The sequence below is a fragment of the Cyrtonyx montezumae genome, unplaced genomic scaffold, assembly GCF_038088225.1.
Source record: "Cyrtonyx montezumae isolate F1298 unplaced genomic scaffold, pur_monq_1.0 scaffold_3, whole genome shotgun sequence".
Lineage (NCBI taxonomy): Eukaryota > Metazoa > Chordata > Aves > Galliformes > Odontophoridae > Cyrtonyx > Cyrtonyx montezumae.
The window spans coordinates 34069147-34090246 of NW_027072034.1; the positions used below are offsets into that span (position 1 = coordinate 34069147).

At 40.8% G+C, this 21100-nt stretch overlaps 1 protein-coding gene across 1 annotated transcript in view; it reads left to right on the top strand.

Moving 5' to 3' along the window:
• Window positions 1–17749, top strand: part of AFF3 (ALF transcription elongation factor 3) — a 317423-nt gene extending 299674 nt beyond the window's left edge. The window contains 7 exon segments of the mRNA XM_065741179.1: window positions 5303–5366; window positions 7874–8010; window positions 10016–10087; window positions 11759–11852; window positions 14624–14673; window positions 14809–15023; window positions 17161–17749. Coding sequence (XP_065597251.1) covers window positions 5303–5366; window positions 7874–8010; window positions 10016–10087; window positions 11759–11852; window positions 14624–14673; window positions 14809–15023; window positions 17161–17282 — 754 coding nt within the window. The 3' untranslated portion in view covers window positions 17283–17749.
• Window positions 17750–21100: the final 3351 nt, after the last annotated feature.

Consider the following 21100-nt stretch of genomic DNA (forward strand, 5'->3'; position numbering starts at 1 on the left):
TATACACCAGCATTTTACTTTATGTTGATATCTTGTCCCTACAGGATTTCCTTCTCTTCTTTTCTTTAAGGGTCATGGCCTACTGGCATAACTTCAACACTGGGTATGGGCTGACCCTGGCTATGCCCATTTCTTTTGGTTTGCCCCTAGTTCTGATCAAATTCTAAGGTGGCTCATTTTGCTCGTCTTCTGCTCCCTTCCAGCACACCCATCCTTTAGGATCTGGATTACTAAAGTTGTGAAACTGGTCCTATATTTAGAATTATGATTTAAGCTGCTTTTATTATGTGCAATTGTTGTACACTAAGGAAGCACTAGTTTGGTTTTTTATAACACTTCAACAACATTACCACTGAAGAGTATTAAAATATGCACTCGGCTACATTTATGATGTTTAATTGAACTTTTATTAGTTTTTTTAATGTATCCTCATAAAGCACTATACCACAGTAAGAAATAATGTTCAAGTGGAGGATTATGTAAATGAAGCAGAAAATGCTGTAGTTTAGTATTTAGTTCATATAAAATACAAAAATTAGATGAAAAATGTGCTTTTGAATGCAGTTATAATTAAAATTGTGTATTGGAGACTAAGCTATACTACTTTACTCTGTAAATGCCAGCAGTTGCACTGGGTTTTGAGGAGATTATGTTGCAGGAGATGCTGTAAATTACTGTACGATGTAAGGCTTCTATTGATTCACTTCGTTTGATTCTCTTCCCCTTTTTTTTACTGCACGAGTTTACATTTTCGCAGTTATCTGCTAAACTGGAGTAAATTAAATTCAGAGAAGGTAGCAAAAGACAAAGGTGGCAGAGATGCACTGGGGATGGCATACAGCTAAATAGGATGTGGAGGGAGAAACATACAAACATTTTACCTGGGTAAACACCACTCTGAGGAACTCAACAGCCCGGGAATTTGAAAGGCTGCTTCTGGAAGGGGAGTCATCTCACCTCAGGCTGGGATCCTGTGCAACATAACAAGCAATGGAAATGCTGTATTTCCTGCTGGTTTTCGACAAGCTCCCAGAGAAAGTGGCAGGAGTGCCAGTGAGAGAAATTCTGGACAGTAGCAGATTGTTTGATAAATCTCATCCTGGCTTCAGTCACAGACATGCTACTGAGGCTGCCCTTGTCAAAGTCATAAATGGTTTGAATACCACTGTTGAAAAGGAAGCCTGGCCTTGTTTGTACTATCAGATCTAGCCATGGGGGTTTATTCTGTAAAAGGCTGGATTCTGTTGCAGTGCCTAGGTGACTGGCTAGTGTTGACTGAGAATGCGTTGAACTGGTTCCAGCAGTACTTGATTGCTTTCCCCAGTCAACAGAGTAGGGTAAATTCTCCTCGAGAGCAGCCAGTTTCACATAATGACACTTGATCCCAGGGAGAATTCACCAGCAGCCTGACTTAGTTGGCACTGATGCTTTGCACTCTTTCTCTTGCCTTTCAGAGAGATATATGAGAGGCATTAGAGCAGTGTATTAGAACTCTTTTTTGCCTTTGTTGAAGAGGACTATATTTCTACAAGTACCAACAATCAGATATTCAGAAACAAAAGAGTTTCTTTTGCAGTCAAGATTATTAATAGAGATAAAATACTTGCTTGTACCTGTTAATTTGAAGTCAAACTTCTTTTTATACATTTCCCCCCCTCCCCCAAAAAAAAAAAAAAAGAGGCCTGAATCCTGTCTGTAAATCTGGAGTGAAAGTGCTGACGCCGCTTAATACAGACAGTTGTAAATGACATGAGAGTCTGACTCAATTGTCTGAAAACTAGAATTCAGGGAATATCTCTCCATGAAACTTCAGTTTACATTCACAATCAGTAACATCTAACAAAGAGACTCCAGTATTTCTTACACCACTTATATCCCGTCCAGTTCCACCAGTAGCCTGGTACCAATTTGACTCTGTAGAAACTTTCCTTACTCCCAGGCTTTTCAGACTGCAGCAAGGCTGCAATCTGCATTAGGATCGCAAACCTTAGGCCTAAGACCTGAAAAGGAGTTTAGCCTCAGATCTTTTTGAATCTCTTGTTTGAGGAAACAGATTTTCTTCACTTCAAGATACCTCTCAACAAGAACATACAGTATCTGAATTTACAATGCAGCGAGATTACCTGCAAATTCTCCAGTCTGAGGATTTCACCAGTTTCATCAAAGGGCCAAGTTACAGATGAAATTTGGATGAACCATGAAGTTTGTAAGAGATATTCATTCTCAGTCACTGTAACTTACAAGTCTGTAAGATCAGACTGTGATTAATAGAATATTTTATGAATGTCATAGATGTGAAATACACAGTATGAAGTTCTGAGGAATTAAGTTATGAAGTTCTGAGGAATTAAGTTATGCTTCAGCTTTCTCATGTGTCTTCATATGTCCATGAGCTGAGGTAACCCACTGTCTTCTTTGCTCCTTTACAGACCACTGTCTGTTTCTTCACTTTGTGGCAGACTAATTTAAACTCATATACTAGATTTAAAAGGACAGGTCTCATGTCCAACAGTGGGAACCTAGGGAATCTAAACAAAACTGAATTTGAATCCTTTCTTTCTCATTAAAAAAAAAAAACACACTAAATTCAAGCACATCTCTATTTTCTTTCTAAAATGATACAACATCTGTGCCATGTACACGAGTATGCATTGCATCTATAGAACATATATCAGCTTTCAATTTTCTTTTAGCATGTACATTTGTAGTCTGAACTGAAAGGTTATTAACACGTACTGACCAGTTGGAGAACAGTATTGCATGTGTAGCATTAACAGATCAGAATTTGACATGGCATGTTTATTAACTCTTTTGAACAAATACTGTTTAAGAAACCAGAAGAAAACATACTCAGTGTATTTTTTTCCTAACTAATCTTAATTTGTTAGGCATCCTCAGATTTGTGTATCAATCTTGTATTTTTCCTACGAAAGTATTTAAACATTCACATTGCAGATGCACATACTGTGCTCAACAGTGGTATTCTGATAATTTCTTCTTTATGTTAGGCTTCTGCTGAAAACAGCTGGCTTCATTAGAAACTGATGACTTTGATTTTCACACATTGCACTCTGGTTAGCTACTCAAAGCAGGCCTCTTGGTTCAGTAATGTACATGCCTCCCAATGATGCTCTCAGCTGCTGAGCGTAACTCTGAAGAATAAATCCCACTACAAGTTGAAAAACATTTTACAATTGTCCTATTTATGAGTAGACCATAATTACATTGTGTTATCTCACTTGTTTTTTACAACTTCTTTCCGTGCTTCAAACAAGCAAATTATACATAACGTTTTGGGTGTCACATGGGAGGGGATATTGCAAATAACATATTTTAATGACCAGAGGTTGAAAGGATCATGTAAAGGTTCATCACTGTGATCATTTCAGAGAGCTGAGACCACTGCATTGCTAATGTGCTCTGCTTTGCTTGTTTGTTTGTTTTTTTTTTTGTCACTTCAGAGTAAACAATCTTACCCAGGATATCGTGCAAGTCTGAGATAGAAAGGACACAGAGATGTGAAAAGGTCTTTCAGTGGTTCTGAAAACACAGCTTTCCCCATTGAGTTAGCACTGTTTCAGTGTCTAATACTTCATGATTAACCAAAGCCAAATCCAGATGGTTTATGTTTTTAAGATAGTGTTAGCATCTTGCTGGGTACAAAAGTATTGGCAGCTGCAGTAGGTTATGGGAAGCTGGGACAGAAACCCGTCTTTAGTCCTCTTTCTGCTTTTTTTTTTATTTCTCTCTGATGATATTTAGCCTTAGTCTTCTTCAAAATAAAAGTTACGACTAACCTTCTGTGATATAATTGCATCTCCTTGAAACTGTGCACGTAAGAAGCAGACTATGCAGATGCAGTGGCAAATGGTCTTACTGATGCAAGGAAGTAGATATGGTTGTCCCCTTCTGTCAAGAGGCTCCACCTTGTTCCCACTAACCTGTTATGGATCTGAAAGCAAGAATTTTTGTCTCATACACTGACTTCAGTTTTTAGATCTGTATCTTCTCTGAGTTATACATTTTTTGTAACAAACATTCTGAGAAATCCCTTATTAAGATTGCTACGCTGCAGCGATACCGTAATACCCTATTTTTCACAAAGCTGTGCATTTAAAATCATGAGTGGTGGGAACATTGTTATTCATTCTCCAAATACTCAGCAATATCCCATTTTCACTGGAAAATGTCAAAAGGATGACTCTCTGAGCAATTCTAAGAGAACAATTTTGCAAGGAGAAACTTCTGAGAATGACAAGGACACAGCAGTAACTTCAGTACGTGCTAAGATGAACCAGGAGATGTTGTAGCTGAGTAGAAGGAGGAAGGCCGTGTCTCACACATATAAGACTGGAGAAATCTTCAAGGTCAGGAAATATAAAGACTTTTGAGAATTGAAGATGCTGTGTTACACACTGGAATGACAACGGTTTCCCTTCATTGAGAAAAGTGAAGTAGGGAGAAGATGAAGAAACCTGTTTCAGCCATGAGGGCTGAGTGAGTCGGTCACCAAGCACTGCCAGGGGGACAGCACTTTATGTTTTCAGTTTGAATAGAAGTGGATTAGTCTGGATCAGAAATGGTCTTGTGAATTTCAGCACAGAGACAGCAGTTGAATTTGTGCCCTGCATTCAGTAGGTCAGGTAGGTTAAGGACGGAATAGAGTCTCTGAGATCTATTTGAGGAGAAATCAATGGAGAATTTGACACAAGTAATGCCAGTGGCATGCAGCTGGCAACCTAGCACTGTGTCGCAGCTGAACTCCAGGCAGCAAAAGCAAACAGCACTCTCAGTGTGCTTACAGATAAGGAGAAGGAGGATGAGGTGGTAGCTTTGGAGGCAAGCAGATTTAGTGTGTATTTTTGAAGTGGAGAGATTAAACACGCTTGTTTTGTAAGAAAGAAGAAGCCAAGGCAAATGCTGATGAACAGAGAGGAGTAGAAAATGAGGTAAGCAAACACAAGGGAGAGGAGAAGATGGAATAACTTGTTCCGCTCAATGCTTGCATCCATTTGGTAGATCAAAACAGCGCTAATTTGGGAAGCAGTTTATACAATCCATAAAAATGCATTTTATTAGCTTTTTTTGCTTTGAATCACTGACTTCTAAAGAATGAGAACAGCCATAAATGCTATTGTCTCCACAGGCAGCAATTTGAAAATATAAGATGCATGGTTACATGATAAGTGTATTTTCTTCATAAAAAATGTTTGCAAATCAGGTTTAAAATAAGGGAAAAATAACCTGAAAATATTCTGCACTTCAGAAAATAATAAAGTGTCTTCTTATTTTCCCCTGGTAGGCCACGCAATGCAGATTACTTTATGCAGGAAGCTAAACGGAAGAAACATAAAGCAGATGCGATGGTGAGAATATTTTCTTTCCAGTTATGTTGCTCCAAATTATTTGTGTAATGCAGTTTCTTCATCAGTGCGATATTGCTGGGGTAATTATAAAATCTATTATAAGGATGGCTAGGCTTGTTAAATTAAGAAATGTTTATATAATCAAATGTTCATAGCCCAATAAACTATGACTTAACAAATAATGACTTACTGAGATAAAGGCCTGGATAAATAAAAATTTCCACTTATCCCTATGATTTAATTAGTAACTGTAGTAATAGAGACTGTATAGTTATATGCCATAGTATGTGTATCCACATACCTTTCTTACTTTAACAAGCTGGCTAGGCCCTGTAATAATAGTCCAAGTTCGTCTTGTGCTCAGGGGAAAAACAGCCAGGAAGACCTTCTTGAAAAAGGGGAACCTGGGGCTGTATGGAGTGCTGAAGGGGATCCCTGTTTTTCCAAACAAAAGGCTGCAATGAAGCACATGGTGCTCCAGGAGAGCTCCACTTAGCCATCTTTTGGCTTTCTCCTAGCCTGTGTTAGTCTAGCACAATGAAGGAGTCAGCACAGCCTTAAAGTGCCAGCCCCTGGTATAGCATATGTAATAAATGGGGTGGGACCCAGCATGAATATGGCTGTCTTGCAAGTAGAGGTAGCTGCAGCCCTGCCTTGCTCTGCTTAACAGACACGTTGTGGTCACGGGAGCAGGAAAAAAAAAATGGTAGCTCAAAGCCTCTCCACCTCTTTTTTCTTAGCTGTGCAGAGTATAAAGTGGCCAAGGAAGCTGTAGCAGGCCCTTAATTTAGGACACTAACACACAGCTTTACACTCTGGCTGTGTTTATTAGCACAAATTTCCATGGTTTATTCAGTTCCATATTAAAGAGAGTCTTAAATCAGAAAATATTGTGGAAAAATACAAATGGTGCATTTTAGTGTGTTGCTTTAAACAAAATGGAAAAAAAAAATCACTTGATATGCAAAGGAAATTCTGTCTTAGCCTGAAGAAAAATGTTTTTATGGCAGACTCCCAGTAATAGGAGATGCAAGTGTTATACTCTGCTCTTCCACAAATTTCCTACATGAAAGTCACTTAGGCACAGCTTAAATAGCCTCCCATCAGCACTAGGTGATAGAAATATCCTTCACATTCAGTCTTCCTTTGCAGTGGACCAGCTCCTTACTGATACCTGAATCACTCTTCACAGGTACTTCCCCTTTTCTTGAGTGTGTAGGGATCCTGGAGGGAAATAGGAGCACTTTGAATCACCTTGCTGGGCTCGATACCTCCTATTTTGGCACTGCAGTACCTAATATAAGCACTTAGAGTGAGCAGCCTGAAAATGACTCTTAAGTCTCTCTGCTCCTTAGTCCCCCATCTGTGAAATTGGGATAATAGCACTTCCACCTGCAGAAGAGCGTCAGGGAGAGAAATATAATAAAAAGTTTGTGAAATTCTCTGGTATGATCGCAATGGGAGTCATATAAGAACCTAAAATAGATTGAAGCCAGTGTGCCATTCCAAAGTTACTATTTAAAATCTTTATCCCTTAGAAAAGAATAAGGTCCATTAACCTTTCACTGCGTGCGTCAGATTTCAACCAAATGCATCCAGTCCATTAATGGGCTTTATGTACCGCAGGAGTTCTGATTGAAGGAAAGACAAGTCAGGACGGAGAGATAATGGTATGATTCATCTCTACCCACATCAAAAATGAAATTCTGAGACCAGATAAGTGGTATGTCAGTGTACACATATGAACATTATGTGCACATGTGCATATGCACTATTATTGAGGACATACAGATGTTTATATATATATATATATTGTTTAAGCACACAAGCACAAGGAGTCAAAGAAGTTCTGAAAATAAGAGAGCAAACTGGGCAAGGAAGAAGGATGGCGAGAGAAGCTGAGAGAGTAGAGTACTCCCTAAAAGAAAAGGAGGAGGATATAGAAAGCAAAATAGTGACGAGGGCAAGCAGTGCTGAAAATGGTAGGAAAGAAAAAGAAATGAGAATGGAGATGAGCCTTGGAATAAGAGGGATTTAGTACTCAAAATATTTAAGTCTGATTCTCTTAGTTCAAGGCAATCATTACCTTTCTTTGTTGACTGATGAAAGACTGCATCTGCAAAGAAGTGTGAAACCATTTTTGGTGGTAAGGACACTTGATAGCTGAGGCAAAAGGCCTGATGTTGAGTTTATGGGATTTCCAGCACTGGAGAGCTTTGACAAATATCTGTCTTAGGCACTGATCCTTCTTCTGACACAAGAGCGTGGACCAAATAACATCTCATAGCCTTTTTCAGCTCTGCTTTCTGTCTCATGATTTTCACTGATGCACAGGCTTTGATGGGCTTTAGCTTTCTCATAGGAAAATTTATGAATCTGAAGATATACTGACTTGCATCAAGTTTATAATTCACGCTGAGAAAACCTCATGTTGAGAAAATCCCATCAAATGTAACCATATCTTGATGATTACATTATTTCTATGTGTCCTTATTTTTTCCCTCTAGGTGGAAAAGTTTGGAAAGGCACTGAATTATGCAGAAGCAGCACTATCGTTTATTGAGTGTGGAAATGCAATGGAACAAGGCCCAATGGAATCTAAATCCCCCTATACAATGTATTCAGAAACAGTTGAACTCATCAGGTAGGAAGGGAGGAGACGACCACAGGGGTTGCTCTGTTCATGCAAATACGCTCATCTACTTTATCACATGATTTCCCAGATACAGTAAATGGGGAGAAGGGAGGACTTCCCAGGTGCCTGGTCAGTCATACGTAACACAAATGGATTATCTGTGATTTCATTGGAAATTAAATTAGGAAATGGTGTAGAATGCAAAACAAAGCTTTTAATTTTACTAGAGTTGCAAATGGCTTAAAGAGGTTCAAGGTGTAAGTCCAGTGCTCCTCAAAAGGGGAAAAAACTTCTACCTAACACCAGAACACTCGCACAGAGCGATCATTTGCAAAATGCTATAACATGTTTAAGACTGCTGTTTAATTGTTACCTGAAGGATGTGAGCAGCCATAGAAACATGGGCATTTGAGGCCCATTCAGTGTGTGTTCTACTGAAGCTAGTGGACTCCTGAAAACAGTCCAGCTCACGCTTAAACAGACTCCTACATTTAGTCAGCTGCATGGCTATCCAAACAGGATAATCCAGAATACAGTCCTACCCACAATTCCTCCGAGGATATCTCTATTGTAATTTGTACTAATAGTTGATATTGAGAAAAATAGGTCAGTCATCCCAGCATCTGAGTGACTCTCTGCAAGAGAAAGTCCAGCAAGCTAGCAGAGAAAGCTGCACTGTCAGTGACCACGACATAATTCTTTAGGACCATCAACCATGCAGGTCTCATCAGCACTAAGTTCATAGCAATTAAAGCATTTTATTTTTAATCATAAATGTAATGAAGCAAAGCTCCTCAAACATTTGCATTCTTTTGGAGCTTGTGTTGATGCAATCATTCTCTCATGTACGTTAACAATTCCATTGGCATTTTATTCCACTAAGGGCTGTCTAATGCATTTCAGTGGATTGAGGCCAGCTTTCTAACTGGAAGAATATTAAACAAAGTAAAATATATAATTTTTTTTTTTTCCAGTAGGAGAGTAGTATACTGCATCTCTGCATTCTTCCCTTCTTTTTTTTTAATGCTTTCACCATCACAGGCAGAGAGCTCTTCCTTTGTCTGCCCTGTCTTTTCTCATGATAGCAAATATATGGTCCTAACTCTGGAAATGAATTTTGCTTGCAGATTCATAGCTCTCAATAATGTATGTAGCTGTGGTTGTATAGTAGTGTGAATTACTGTTGATCTCACTTGCTGCAGCTTAGAAAAATACGCTAGGTCTGCTAGGTACACCTGTTAAAACAAAATGTTCATACTGAATCTTTGCACAGGTATCAGGATTAAAGTTTGAAAACAAAGATAAGAAAACCCACAGGCAGCTAATTATGTGGAGCAGGTATTTTTCTGGAAGCGAGCCCAGAAATGCTGTGTTGTCCTAACCTTGTCCATTGTTCAGGTATTCAGCTGGAAGCCGAGATTTCCAGAAACTAATTTATGATTGCATAGTGCATACACTCTTGAAACAGCAGCATTACCACTGTAGATGTTTAATATTTATAGAATTTGAGTTTAATGTCATATGTGCAAAAATAGCTTTGAGCCACAAGCTCCCCCTGTGCCGTGCTCTGCTTGGAGGCTCAAATCTGGGTAGACGTGCTCGGAACTGGCAGGGTGAGGGCAGCACCGGCTTCAAGACAGGCTGTCACCTGCCTTCAAACACTGCGAAAGCCTCCCTGCATGAGCTCTGTGTAACTGGGCCTCCCCGCCGGCGGGGGTTATTTTGGTAGGGCAGCACAGCGAGCCAGGAAGCAACACCTTGCCAGCTGGGCTTCCCTCTGCACTGATCGATGGTCGGAGGAGTTACTGCTGTATAAGGAGTGCAGGGAGGCACTGTTAATGACAAAATAGTTCCAGAACACAACCAGAAAAGGACATGTGTGTTTGGTAACTTGAGCAAATACGTGGAACGGGCCGGCTCAAATTACATTGGTCAGCATAGCTGTAGTAGGAGCTGATCAGTAAATTAAAGCTGTGTCACTTAACTCACATGGGCTTCTCTCCTTTTGCTTAAGGTACGCAGTGAGACTAAAAACCCACTCAGGCCCCAACGCCACACCAGAAGACAAGCAGTTGGCAGCACTATGGTTAGTAGATCGCCATTTCCTCAAAAGGTCCTTTTCTGCAGGGAGAGAGCTCTTGAAAATCAGATGCTGGACACGGCCAGATAGGATTATGTTGTGTATTGAAATAAAGAGCGTACTTTCAGCTCTGGGAAGGTCCAGCCCTCGTATCACTGCAGCAGGTCTGCATTCTGTCTCTATAAATAAGCAATTCGTACTTATTGACTGTGACAGGTCAGCTTATCGTACATCAGCGTAATTAATTTTTAAATGCCCGATGGTTTGTTGTTTTTATGAGCAATGTACTCTTGTGCCGATAGTTTGGCAATTTCTTTGTGGCTGACATTTAGGCTCTGTAATCATAAATTACATCTGCATTACGTGAAGAGAGATACGGTGATGGCGATAATTAAGCCTCTTGGATTCCCTCCCAAATGGAGATGTCAGGATATACGCGTGCACCTTACATTCTATAGGTTGGCTGAAGATGGCCAGTAAAAAGCTAAAATGTCGTTAAAATCAAATTTTAATTTAATATCTATGTAGTTAATACATCAAATACCTATTACATGGTTACTGATTCTCAGTAAGTGGACGTTTACAATCAGCAAGTGCGTTTTTAACATCTATTAACCATCTGTTAAAAGCCCAAACTGAATGCATCTTCATCCTCCGTAAATAAAGAGCCCTAATTAATCACTTGTATAAAAAGAACCGAGCGTTCAGAGGTGCGCGCTCCTTTCAAACGCCCTTCCTTTGTCGCCAATCTGCTGCGCAGTCGGGAGGAGCGCAGGGCACGGGAATCGCTTTCAAAATGCTTAGGTGGGGAATGACTGAAAAGCGGCTGAAAAAGAAAAAAGGGGAGGGAGAGCGGTGAAGGGACCAGGCCGCTCCCTCCCGCCTGCTGCCTGCCGGGCTCTGCCGGTCTCCGAGCCGAGGCTGTCCTCCAGCGGCGGGCGGCCGCAACTCGCTGGCTGCGGGCTGAGGGGCCCCGCCGTGGCTGTGGCACCTCACAGCCCTGCTCGTGAGTCCACTACAAAGTGAGAAGGACCATTAGCGGTCCTCTCGACAAGGATGGAAGAGGCCCTAGTGGCAATGGCACCTACTTCGTGGTCTCTAACCATGTTTGGATGTGGAGCCGCTGGAGCTGGTCCACAGGAGGGCCACAAAATTGTTCAGAGGGCTGGAGCATCTCAGACAGGCTCTGTTCAGCTTGGAGGATTGTCAGCAGAGACCCCATTGCAGCCTTCCTGTACTAGAAAGGATCTTATGAGCAGGAGGGGAACCAAATTTTTACACAGGCTGATAGGGAATGGCTTTACGCTGAAAAAAAAAAAAAAAAAAAAAGAGATTTAGGTTAGATGATAGGAAGAAATGCTTGAGTCAGGGTGGTGAGGTGCTGGCACAGGCTGCCTAGAGAAGCTGCGGGTGCCCCATTCCTGGAGAAGCTCAAGGCCAGGCTGGATGGGGTCCTGGGCAGGGGTTGAGGCTGGGTGGGCTTTGAGGTCCCTTCCAATCCAAACCATTCTGTGATTCTCTGATTCTATGATTAGTAAAATGGAACAGAATGGTGAACTTGAAAGTAAGAAAAGTGCCAGCAGTCTTCCACTGCACATTAGTTTGAGAATTTAAGATAATTCATGGGGATTACTGTTTGGGGGCACACTTCACCTTATGCTCTCCCTTTTATTGCAGCTACCGCTGCCTGGCCCTTCTGTACTGGAGGATGTTCCGACTCAAGAGAGACCATGCTGTCAAGTACTCTAAAGCCCTTATTGAGTATTTCAAGGTACCTTTTTTCTTAATGCTCTAAAATCAATATGGTGTTATAGTAAACACATTTTAATAAAAACAGTGGCTGTGCTGAGGTTAGTCACTGTCCCATGAAGTCAGTAGGAGCTTTATTATAGACTCCCATGGCAACACTTAATCACCAGTTAGTTACGTTGCCTTCACAAGGGACTTTCTGTGTAATATACAAGTCATGTCCCTTCAGGAAGGCTAAGAAATTTATTATACTAACAAAGAGGCATTTTTAGGTTATTCTTAATCAACTATCTAGTGCTAACCTGCTCTGTTGTAGGTAGATTTTGGAGATTTTGCTCCAAGAATTCCCCTCCAGGATTACACTTCCCACTAGACTTCCTGTGAGTTGAAGACTTTGATCATTATCAGTCCTCAACTGCAGGACTCCCCCTTGGCAGCATCCATAGGTAAAGCTGCGCAGTGGGACATGTTCTCGCCCAAGGAACTACCAGACAGCCCACTCTGACTTCAACGGGAGTTGTACAAAAGCACCAGAGGGCAACCAAGCCACCCACCATATATTTGACAGAGCACCACTGGCTTCCCCTCACTGCTTTGCTTCACATGCTACTGCTTCCTTTCTCCAGTCCCTGCCTGGTCTACAGCCTGGTTATTTTGAATACGACAGGAAGTCATTCCAAGCATTTTAATCTTATTTTATTTGACAGGAAACCTTTCTCTGAAAGTATCTCAAGGACAGAACCTTTATGGTGGAACCCTCCTAGCAGTCAGTCCATCCAGCATTTAATCTACATGGAAAGAAAACTAGCCTCTGTCTTTCTAATTAAAGAAATACATACATATAAATGCTTTAAAGCAAACTGCTTTGGGAACCTGAACAGCCATTTGTCTTTAAACACAGGGCTCCTTTTTTTTATTTTTATTTTTTTAATTTTTTACAGAGGAATGTACCTTGAAATGAAAAACATCCATCGTTTGACGTTTTGTTAATAAAAAAAATTCAAATACAACCATGAACATTCATGACCAGATTTTAAACACTTGAAGACAGTGAAGGAAATTGACAGATCTGTTATTGTCAAACTGAAATTGAAGTCACTGTAATTGCTTCTAAAAATTTAGCAATATATAATTCAACATGTTATGTTTCTCTAACAATGACTTGATTTCAGGGGAAAGAAATATGTGCCAATTATAACGCTTTCTGTTTCTTTACCAGTTCAGAGAATGCCTGCATTAAGAACAGGATGGTCAGGCTCTCAACCATGTAAAATGTCTCTTAGTTGCAGGCAGAAACTGTTTCACAGCAAACATAAAATGGACTTACACTCTGTTACAGACAAGATGAGCTTGTTTTCTGCAAAGCTCCTGCTGATATAACGATAGCGTAATTCCACATTAGAAAGTATTCTCACCTTTGAAAGTAAAAATAGGGGGGGAAAAATCCATTTGCCATAATTTCCAGTGAAAAACAAGCCAATTCTCCAGTCATTTCATATTTGGTATCTAAAAGCTTTCAAAACCAAGTGACGTGAAATGCTGACTGCATTAAGAGCTTCCACATATATTATCAATCAAAGAATGATTTTAAACTATTTCACACATATTTTCAGGGAAAATCAGAAGTACATTTATTTTACAGAAGAAAAAAAACTTACCAAATCTTCTTTTAAGTATTTTATTTCCATTATATTTAAAAAAAAAGAAAGTGATGTAGCAGATAATTAAAAATAAAAAAGCCAACATAAGAAAAAAGGTGTAGGAAGCTATACAGTAAGGCAGAGGCTAGTTAAATTTACAGTGGAAGTATCCTTGATTCCACTTCAGTTTTCTCATTTTTCCTGCCTCCAACCCTGTAAATAAATAACACATGCTCAGTTTCTGTTACAGTAGAAAGATGAAGGCCAGTAGTTCTGGAAAAGACAAAACAAACAACGACAACAACAAAATAAAAGCCACTGAGGGAAAAGCCCTCAGTAGGACACTCCAGAGCTGCTTTTTCATACCAGTAACACAGAAGTCCAGGTGTCAAAAATTTTGGTGTGTGGGAACACATGAAGGAATGCAGAAGACACGTCAAAACTGAGAAAACAAGCTTTCTTTGGGAGAGGCTCGAGCAGTGTGCCTATCTCACTGGCCAATTGTGTATATGGAAATGTTACTGCTAACTCCAGGTGACATGCAGTTTTGCTGGCAAAGGAACAACAAAACTCTAAAACACAGAAGTTAAGAAAGTTCAATGTTGAACCTATTTTCCTAACTTTGAGGTCTGCTAAACAGTAGAACAGGACAAAGGAGAGCAAGGACCATAGTGGCTTAAAACTTCTATATGCCTGGCTATCCTTTATTAAAAGGAAGAAAAAAATTCTGTTTGAAGTTCCAAGATTGGTGAAAAGAGACATTACAGACTGAATTTCCTGTAGAACTGCTGCTGGCCTTCCGGTATTCTGGTATTCTCTACCACAAGAAATTCCAGCCTAAACCTGAGAAAGAGTCCTAGCAGCACTTTCTTCTGAACTCCCAGGAGTTTTGTGAAAAGTTGAACATCAATAAGCATGTTTTCCTAGCCTGCCCTCATCTCAGGATGTTTAATAGTGTGATTTGAGTCTGTGCTACAGCACAGCTTCATCACAACACCATGCTAGGCTCTATGGGTTAACTGTGTCATGAGACTTGAATGCATCTATCTGCACAATTTTTTCTTCACATTCCTTTACTTTTATATTGTCTGCTGTTCTTCATTTCACAATCTTACATTAATTATATGCATTGTTAATTATTTTTCCTTTACAGAATTCATCAAAAGCTGCCCAGAACCCATCTTCTTGGGGTAACAGTGGAAAGTAAGTTTACATGTCACAGAAACTTAGACCAAATTGACTGTCAGATGTTATATTTTCTTACTTGCTGTGTGTTCTGATACTCCCATGTTTTTAAACCAAACATTTTTAAGCAGTGGTGTTAACATCTGATTTCAGGAGCACAGGAACTCCATCACCCATGTCCCCTAGCCCTTCTCCGGTCAGCTCTGTCGGATCCCAGGGGAGCACAGGGCCCCCTTCCTCATCTCCTATAATCAGCATCCCGCAGCGCATCCATCAGATGGCAGCCAACCACGTCAGCATCACCAACAGCATCCTGCACAGCTATGACTACTGGGAGATGGCTGACAACCTGGCCAAGGAAAATAGAGGTGAGTGATTCAAGGCAATGGGCTACTCTACAAGAACATCATATGTTTTGATCAGAAAAAAAATGCTTTGACAGGAATCCTGTCTGCAGAGATTATTTTTTTCTTCAGTCTTCTCCTGATCTGTCCCAAAATTACCAAAAAATGCAGTTTTGTCAGCTGTCTCACTTAGAAGCATCTTTGTGTCACTAATTTTTTCAGTACTTGGCTGGTGACAGGCAGATTGCAGGTCACACACGTATCTGCAAGTAGTATTCACTGCCATTTGTGTCATTTTGGAGAGAGAGGTTTGAGAGGGAGCAAGGCAGACTTCTGCTCCCAGAGTCATGGAGCTGGAAGACATGATTCTAGGCAGACCACATCACAAATTAGGAGCACACTTCCTTTCCACAGAAGAAATGAGCGCCCCTCCAACCTCCACTCCCAAACAGAGACAGGTGGGAACAAGGTGCCCTCACTCCTTCTTCAGGGTGAAATTCACAGAATCACAGAATTGCAGGGATTTGAAGGGACCTCGAGAGATTGAGTTGAACCCCCCTGCTAAAGCAACTATGCTACGGTAGGTCACACAGGTAGGTGTCCTGCCGATCTTGAATATCTCCATAAAAGGAGACTACTGAACTTTTCTGGGCAACCTCTTCCAGTGCTCGGTCACCCTGATCATAAAGAAGTTCTTCCACGTGCTAGTACAGAACTTAACAGAACTTATGTTCAAGTCCTAGGCCATTACTCCTTGTCTTATTGCTACACAACACCTAGAAGACCCTGATCTCATCCATTTGTCTCCCAACTTCCTTTAGATATTTAAAGATTTAAACCTGTATCAGGTCCCCTCTCAGTCTTCTTTTCCCCAGGCAGAACAGACCCAGGTTACTCAGCCTTTCCTCATATGAGAAATCATAGAATCACAGAATGGCCTGGGTTGAAAGGGACCTCAAAGATCATCTAGTTTCAACCCTCCTGCCATGGGCAGGTGTGCCAGCCACTAGAGCAGGCTGCCCAGAGCAACATCCAGCCTTGCCTTGAATGCCTCCAGGGATGGGGCATCCACAGCCTCTCGGGGCAACCTGTTCCAGTGCATCACCGCCTTCTGAGTGAAGAATTTCTTCCTATCATCTAACCTAAATCTCCCCTTTTTCAGTTTAAAGCCATTCTCTCTTTGTTCTGTTACTATCATACTGTGTAAAAAGTTGGTCTCCCTCCTGTTTGTAAGCTCCTTTCAAGTACAGGAAGGCTGCAGCGGAGTCTCCCCTAAGCCTCCTCTTCTCCAAGCTAAACAAGCCCAGTTCCCTCAGCCTTTCTTCATAGGAGGGATGTTCCAGCCCTCCTTCTCTCAGTTGAACTGGTCCCATTGTATTTAAGGCAGGGACATGGTGAGGATTCCAATCAAAATTAGGACACTTCAGTATAGGTGCTTGTATGTGAGCTGTTGGGTTAATCTCTCATTACAGTGGATGGAATTTGGTTTGGTGCAAACAGCAGAGCTCAGAGGGCAGCTCAGTTCACCTTGAAGATGACACAGGGATACAATTCAGTTGCCTACTCATAGCTGCCAGATGCCCTTTGAGGTGTCTTTTCCTGTACTGCTGCTCCAGAAGTCTCCTGTGTGTCCTGTGTGAGGTCAACTATGTATGTATCAACTGCTTGAGGACATCTCAGATGGACATTCATATGCCTCTAAGGGCGTAACTGAATTAAGTCCCTATTGACTAGTTAGGCAAATTACTCTTTAGATGGAGATGATCGTGTTGTGTATGCCTCTGTTTGTCTATCAGGGTGGTTTAGATATCTAGCATACATATAGATAGACACTTGCGTAGAGACCTTTAGATTCACTTGTGCTTAATCTCAAAATAAATCTTGCCCAGCATCTGTTTGTTTTATCAAGACTCAATGGAAATTAATGAAAGGCAAAGCTGAAGAACTCACTGTTTTGTTCTTTCAAAGAAAATTGTTGTGTATCAGCCTGTAACATCATGAACCACAGGGCTTTAAAATTAATCTCACTAGCACTTTCATTCCCATGAAATGCTCAGCTTGACTCAATTTGCAAGAGAATAAAACCTATTAAAGGGTGACAAATAGCAAACACAGCTTCACTCTTCTGATGCAGAATCTTTTTTTTTTTTTTCCCCTGTAGAATTTTTTAACGACTTGGATGCATTGATGGGACCCATCACCTTGCACAGCAGTATGGAGCACTTAGTTCAGTACACTCAACAAGGACTTCACTGGGTGCGGAATAGCACTCACTTGTCATAATGACTGTGTGCCATTCACGTGGACTGTATAACCTTTCATGGATAATTCAGTTATTCTGGACACTGTGCTACAGAAATAGTCAACCACAGCATTGATCCAAACAAAGGTGAATATTTCTTCAATGTTGAGAAGATGTTTTCTGAGAGTAGATATGTATCTGTGCATATGTACAATATACAATGATTTCTCTTCAGAATAAATTGTTCCGTACCACTCTCCAGGAAATTTTCGTACACTAGAAATACTAGAAAGAACTGATCTGAATGCACAAAACATACCCTTCCTATTCATGTGCTGAAAAACTCACAAACCAAAATCTCATGGGGTGATTGAACCAAGTGCAATAAGCACAAATCCCTATTCAGGAAAGCTCTCAATAGACTCTTACCTTTTAAGCTTGTACTGAAATCCCATTTACTTCAGTAGAGCTTAAGCACACAGACAAGGGTTTTCCTGAACTGAATGAATGAGGGCAAATCTCAGCAACAGAGAACTTACTGCAAGCGTGGACACTTGACAGAAGTTCCAACATTAATGTTCCACCTCCCTGTAACTTCCCTGCTGGGGCACTCAGAGGAGTTGTGTAGTCTGCACTAAGATGGAGAAAGACAGCGTTCCTTCAGTGTGCGAGAAGTTTTGGCAGATCGCTTGCATTTCTTTATCTCCTGTCCTTTTAAATCACTCGACCTCTTGTTTGGCTCCACACCAACAATATAAGCTACAATAACAGGCAAAAAGCCTGAAAGCAGATATGCTGATAGTGTGAGCTTTAAAGGAGATGGTGGGAAACTGCATTCTGTTACTGACAGTAAACAGATAAAAAGTGGAAACAAAAAAGGCAAACTGCAATCCACTCACTAAAGAAAATGTCTTAATTTCAGCTACATACAGACAGACAGATAGCCATAACAGTTGTTGGCTTTGCACGGGAAGGCTTCATCTTACAGATTTTGATTTTCAGATCTTTTTCACCTAGCAGAAGCTTGCAGCACTTTCTTCTAGGCTGTATGGGAACACTGCATGCCATTTCCTTTATCTGGGAAGCTGAGTTTTCTGCTCATCAGGCTAAGAACTGTTCCCTTTCATAATCCTCTCACTCTTCATGCATAATCCTCAACTAGGCTTTAATGTTTCTTGATTTGTGGGATGTTTTCCATTCCTGTTGACAGGCTGTGTTTTTCATGCCAGAAGAATTAATCCCACAATGATTGGAGTTTAATTTGGGTCAGCTGAGGTCAAGGCCAGTTCATACTAACTGTGATTGCCCTTAGCACATTTGTGTTCATTTTCAGTGCTTTTGACACATTTATTTTTCTTCTTCTGTATTGGAAATATAATTTTTTGCTTGCTTTGCAATCAGATTTGCAGCCCTTACTCAAGTCAGCGGCTCTGTTCACTTCAATGGACTGTTCTTGTCCAAGTCACTGACTGAGCCTTTGACTGTTGTTTTCTAATTCAATTTACAAATATTTTATGGAAATGGGAGTATAAAATCTTTCTCAGTAGATGATGCAAGTAGAAGTAGCCACTGATGTTGAGGGTTGATTGATTGGTCCTTGCTGCCTTTTTTTTCCTCAGTGATTTTGAAGAGATGCATTTAAAAAAGAAAAGATACCAAACAAAGCAGCATGTTTTCTCAGTAAAACATCTCTGAAAGCAAAAGCTGTATTTACCCTGTTTTCAGGAGCCGGCTTGACAGCACGCAGAGCTCCACATACCAGCACGTTTTTTATCTAGGCTGCTTACCATAGGTCTGGCTATTGCTCAGACTCTGAGCATCGCCCTGTTCTTTGAAGCAGCTCAGCAGGGTAACTACACAGGGACTGCTCATCTCCAAGCCATCCCAAGCCCATCTTATGTGTCGATTGGTGCTTGGATCCTTCCACCCCAAGAGAACTCCTAAGATGAGGTAACCTCTTAACGTGGGCTTGAGTATTACAGCATGGCTGGCTTTAGGAGTGAGCGTGGGCCTGCCTTTAAATGATAAAATGCACATCCTCCAAGTCCTTCATCACTCTTAATCCCAGCTGTTACCCACCTCAGCAGGAACGCAAGTTGCTTGGTCCTGAGTGTCACGGAGAACATGGTTAGTGCCTTTCTGTTTATTACTTGCCTGATCTCCAGCAGTGGGTGTCTACCATGATGTACCAGACTGGCAGCAGTGGATTCTGTCAGCTGCTTCAACATCTTACAAAGGTACTGTGGAATTTCCAATTAGAATTGGATTCCCTAATTGGATTTCCAATGAGTGAAATTCCAATTAGATTTGCTTCTGTTTTCTTTGATGGTGCCTATGATGTTTATCTTCAGACAAGTTTGGGGGGTGTGGGAGCCCTTACTGCTATTTAATGTTGAGAAATTTTAGATGTGACATAAATTACTTGCCTTAAATGGAGTTTAGTTTTATTGCACATGTGGCATTTGAGTTTCAAGTATGGAACTTCGAAGCATGTTTATTTTACTAGGATCAGGATATATTTCTTAATCACAATGAACTCTTTGTATGGATGTAATATGTCAAGCAACTTCAAAGAAATGCAAGAATTATGCTGTCCTGTTGTAATGTTTCCAAGGCCTAAGGATTTCTTGCAGATGATTGTCATTTCTTGTATGTTGTTCTCATATTGAATTATTCCAGCCAAAATACCCATTGATTCTTTGAAAAAACACACTGGCTTTTAGGTAGTGTGCTGGCATCGTCTGTGTGGCCTGATGAGCACACTGAGCCTTAACCTCTGGTGGCATAAAGGGATGAAATAGCAGCCATGGAAACCAACTAGTCATACACGTGGATTAGAGTTTTTGGCCTCCTTTCCACTGGCTTTCTCACAGCTGTACAGCTTTTTTGGTGAAGTTATTTACAATTCTCTTCTGTGCAGACTTCTTGCTGCGTAATAGTCGCGGCGGTTCATTTGGCTGGAGCTGAATGTGGCGTGATGACAACAAATACTTCGTTCCATCTTCTTTGGGCCTGATCTGGAGGAGTGCGTGTGGCTTTTAGGTCTGGTCCGATTAAGCATATGCTCCACAATAGGAACAAGAGCAGTTGCAGATATGACTCAAAGGTACTTTGTTCTAGATGAGACCGGTAGATACCATCCTTCTTTGGAGTTAATTGAAAGAAGCTTACTTGCTTTTACAACAGTCTGAAGTCCATGAATGTGCAGATTTCTTTACACTGTGTCAGTGTGAAGGTTCATTTGGTGAAAGCAAGACATCAGCCTGTACAAATCCAGAAGAATTATGCTTGGAAGGAGAGGTCTGCTTATAAACAGAGGCTTCTGAATAAGTAAAGGCTGATAAAGGAATGAGAATACATCCAAATGAACCATGTACTGAAGGTGGATACAAGAAATGCAGAGGAGCATACGGGATCCTTAGAGACAGCAAGATAATACAGACCCTTGCCCTTAATCACTGATACTACTTGACCACTTGGAGGCATGAATGACATGCTAAAAGCCAAGCACAGCCCCACCATCACATGGCAGGATTCCCCAGCTCATTTGCCTAATTCTTTTAGCCAAATATCACAGGGCTCCAAAGGAAGATGCTTCAGTGTACAGAAGACCTTAGATAAAGGAGGTTAAGAAATCAAGCCCTAAGTGTAGATACAAACACATATGTATATACTGTAAATCGAAATAGTAATAAAAGTCACTCAGCATGAAGGATATTACTAGTGCCTACTATTGATCATCAACGGCTCATCACTGAGCAGCCATATCACCTCAGAACTGCAGTAAACTGTTATCAAAATAATTTGTGCAGCTAATTAACTTATAAGCAATGCACCTTTGGGACCGTGTCATTGTATC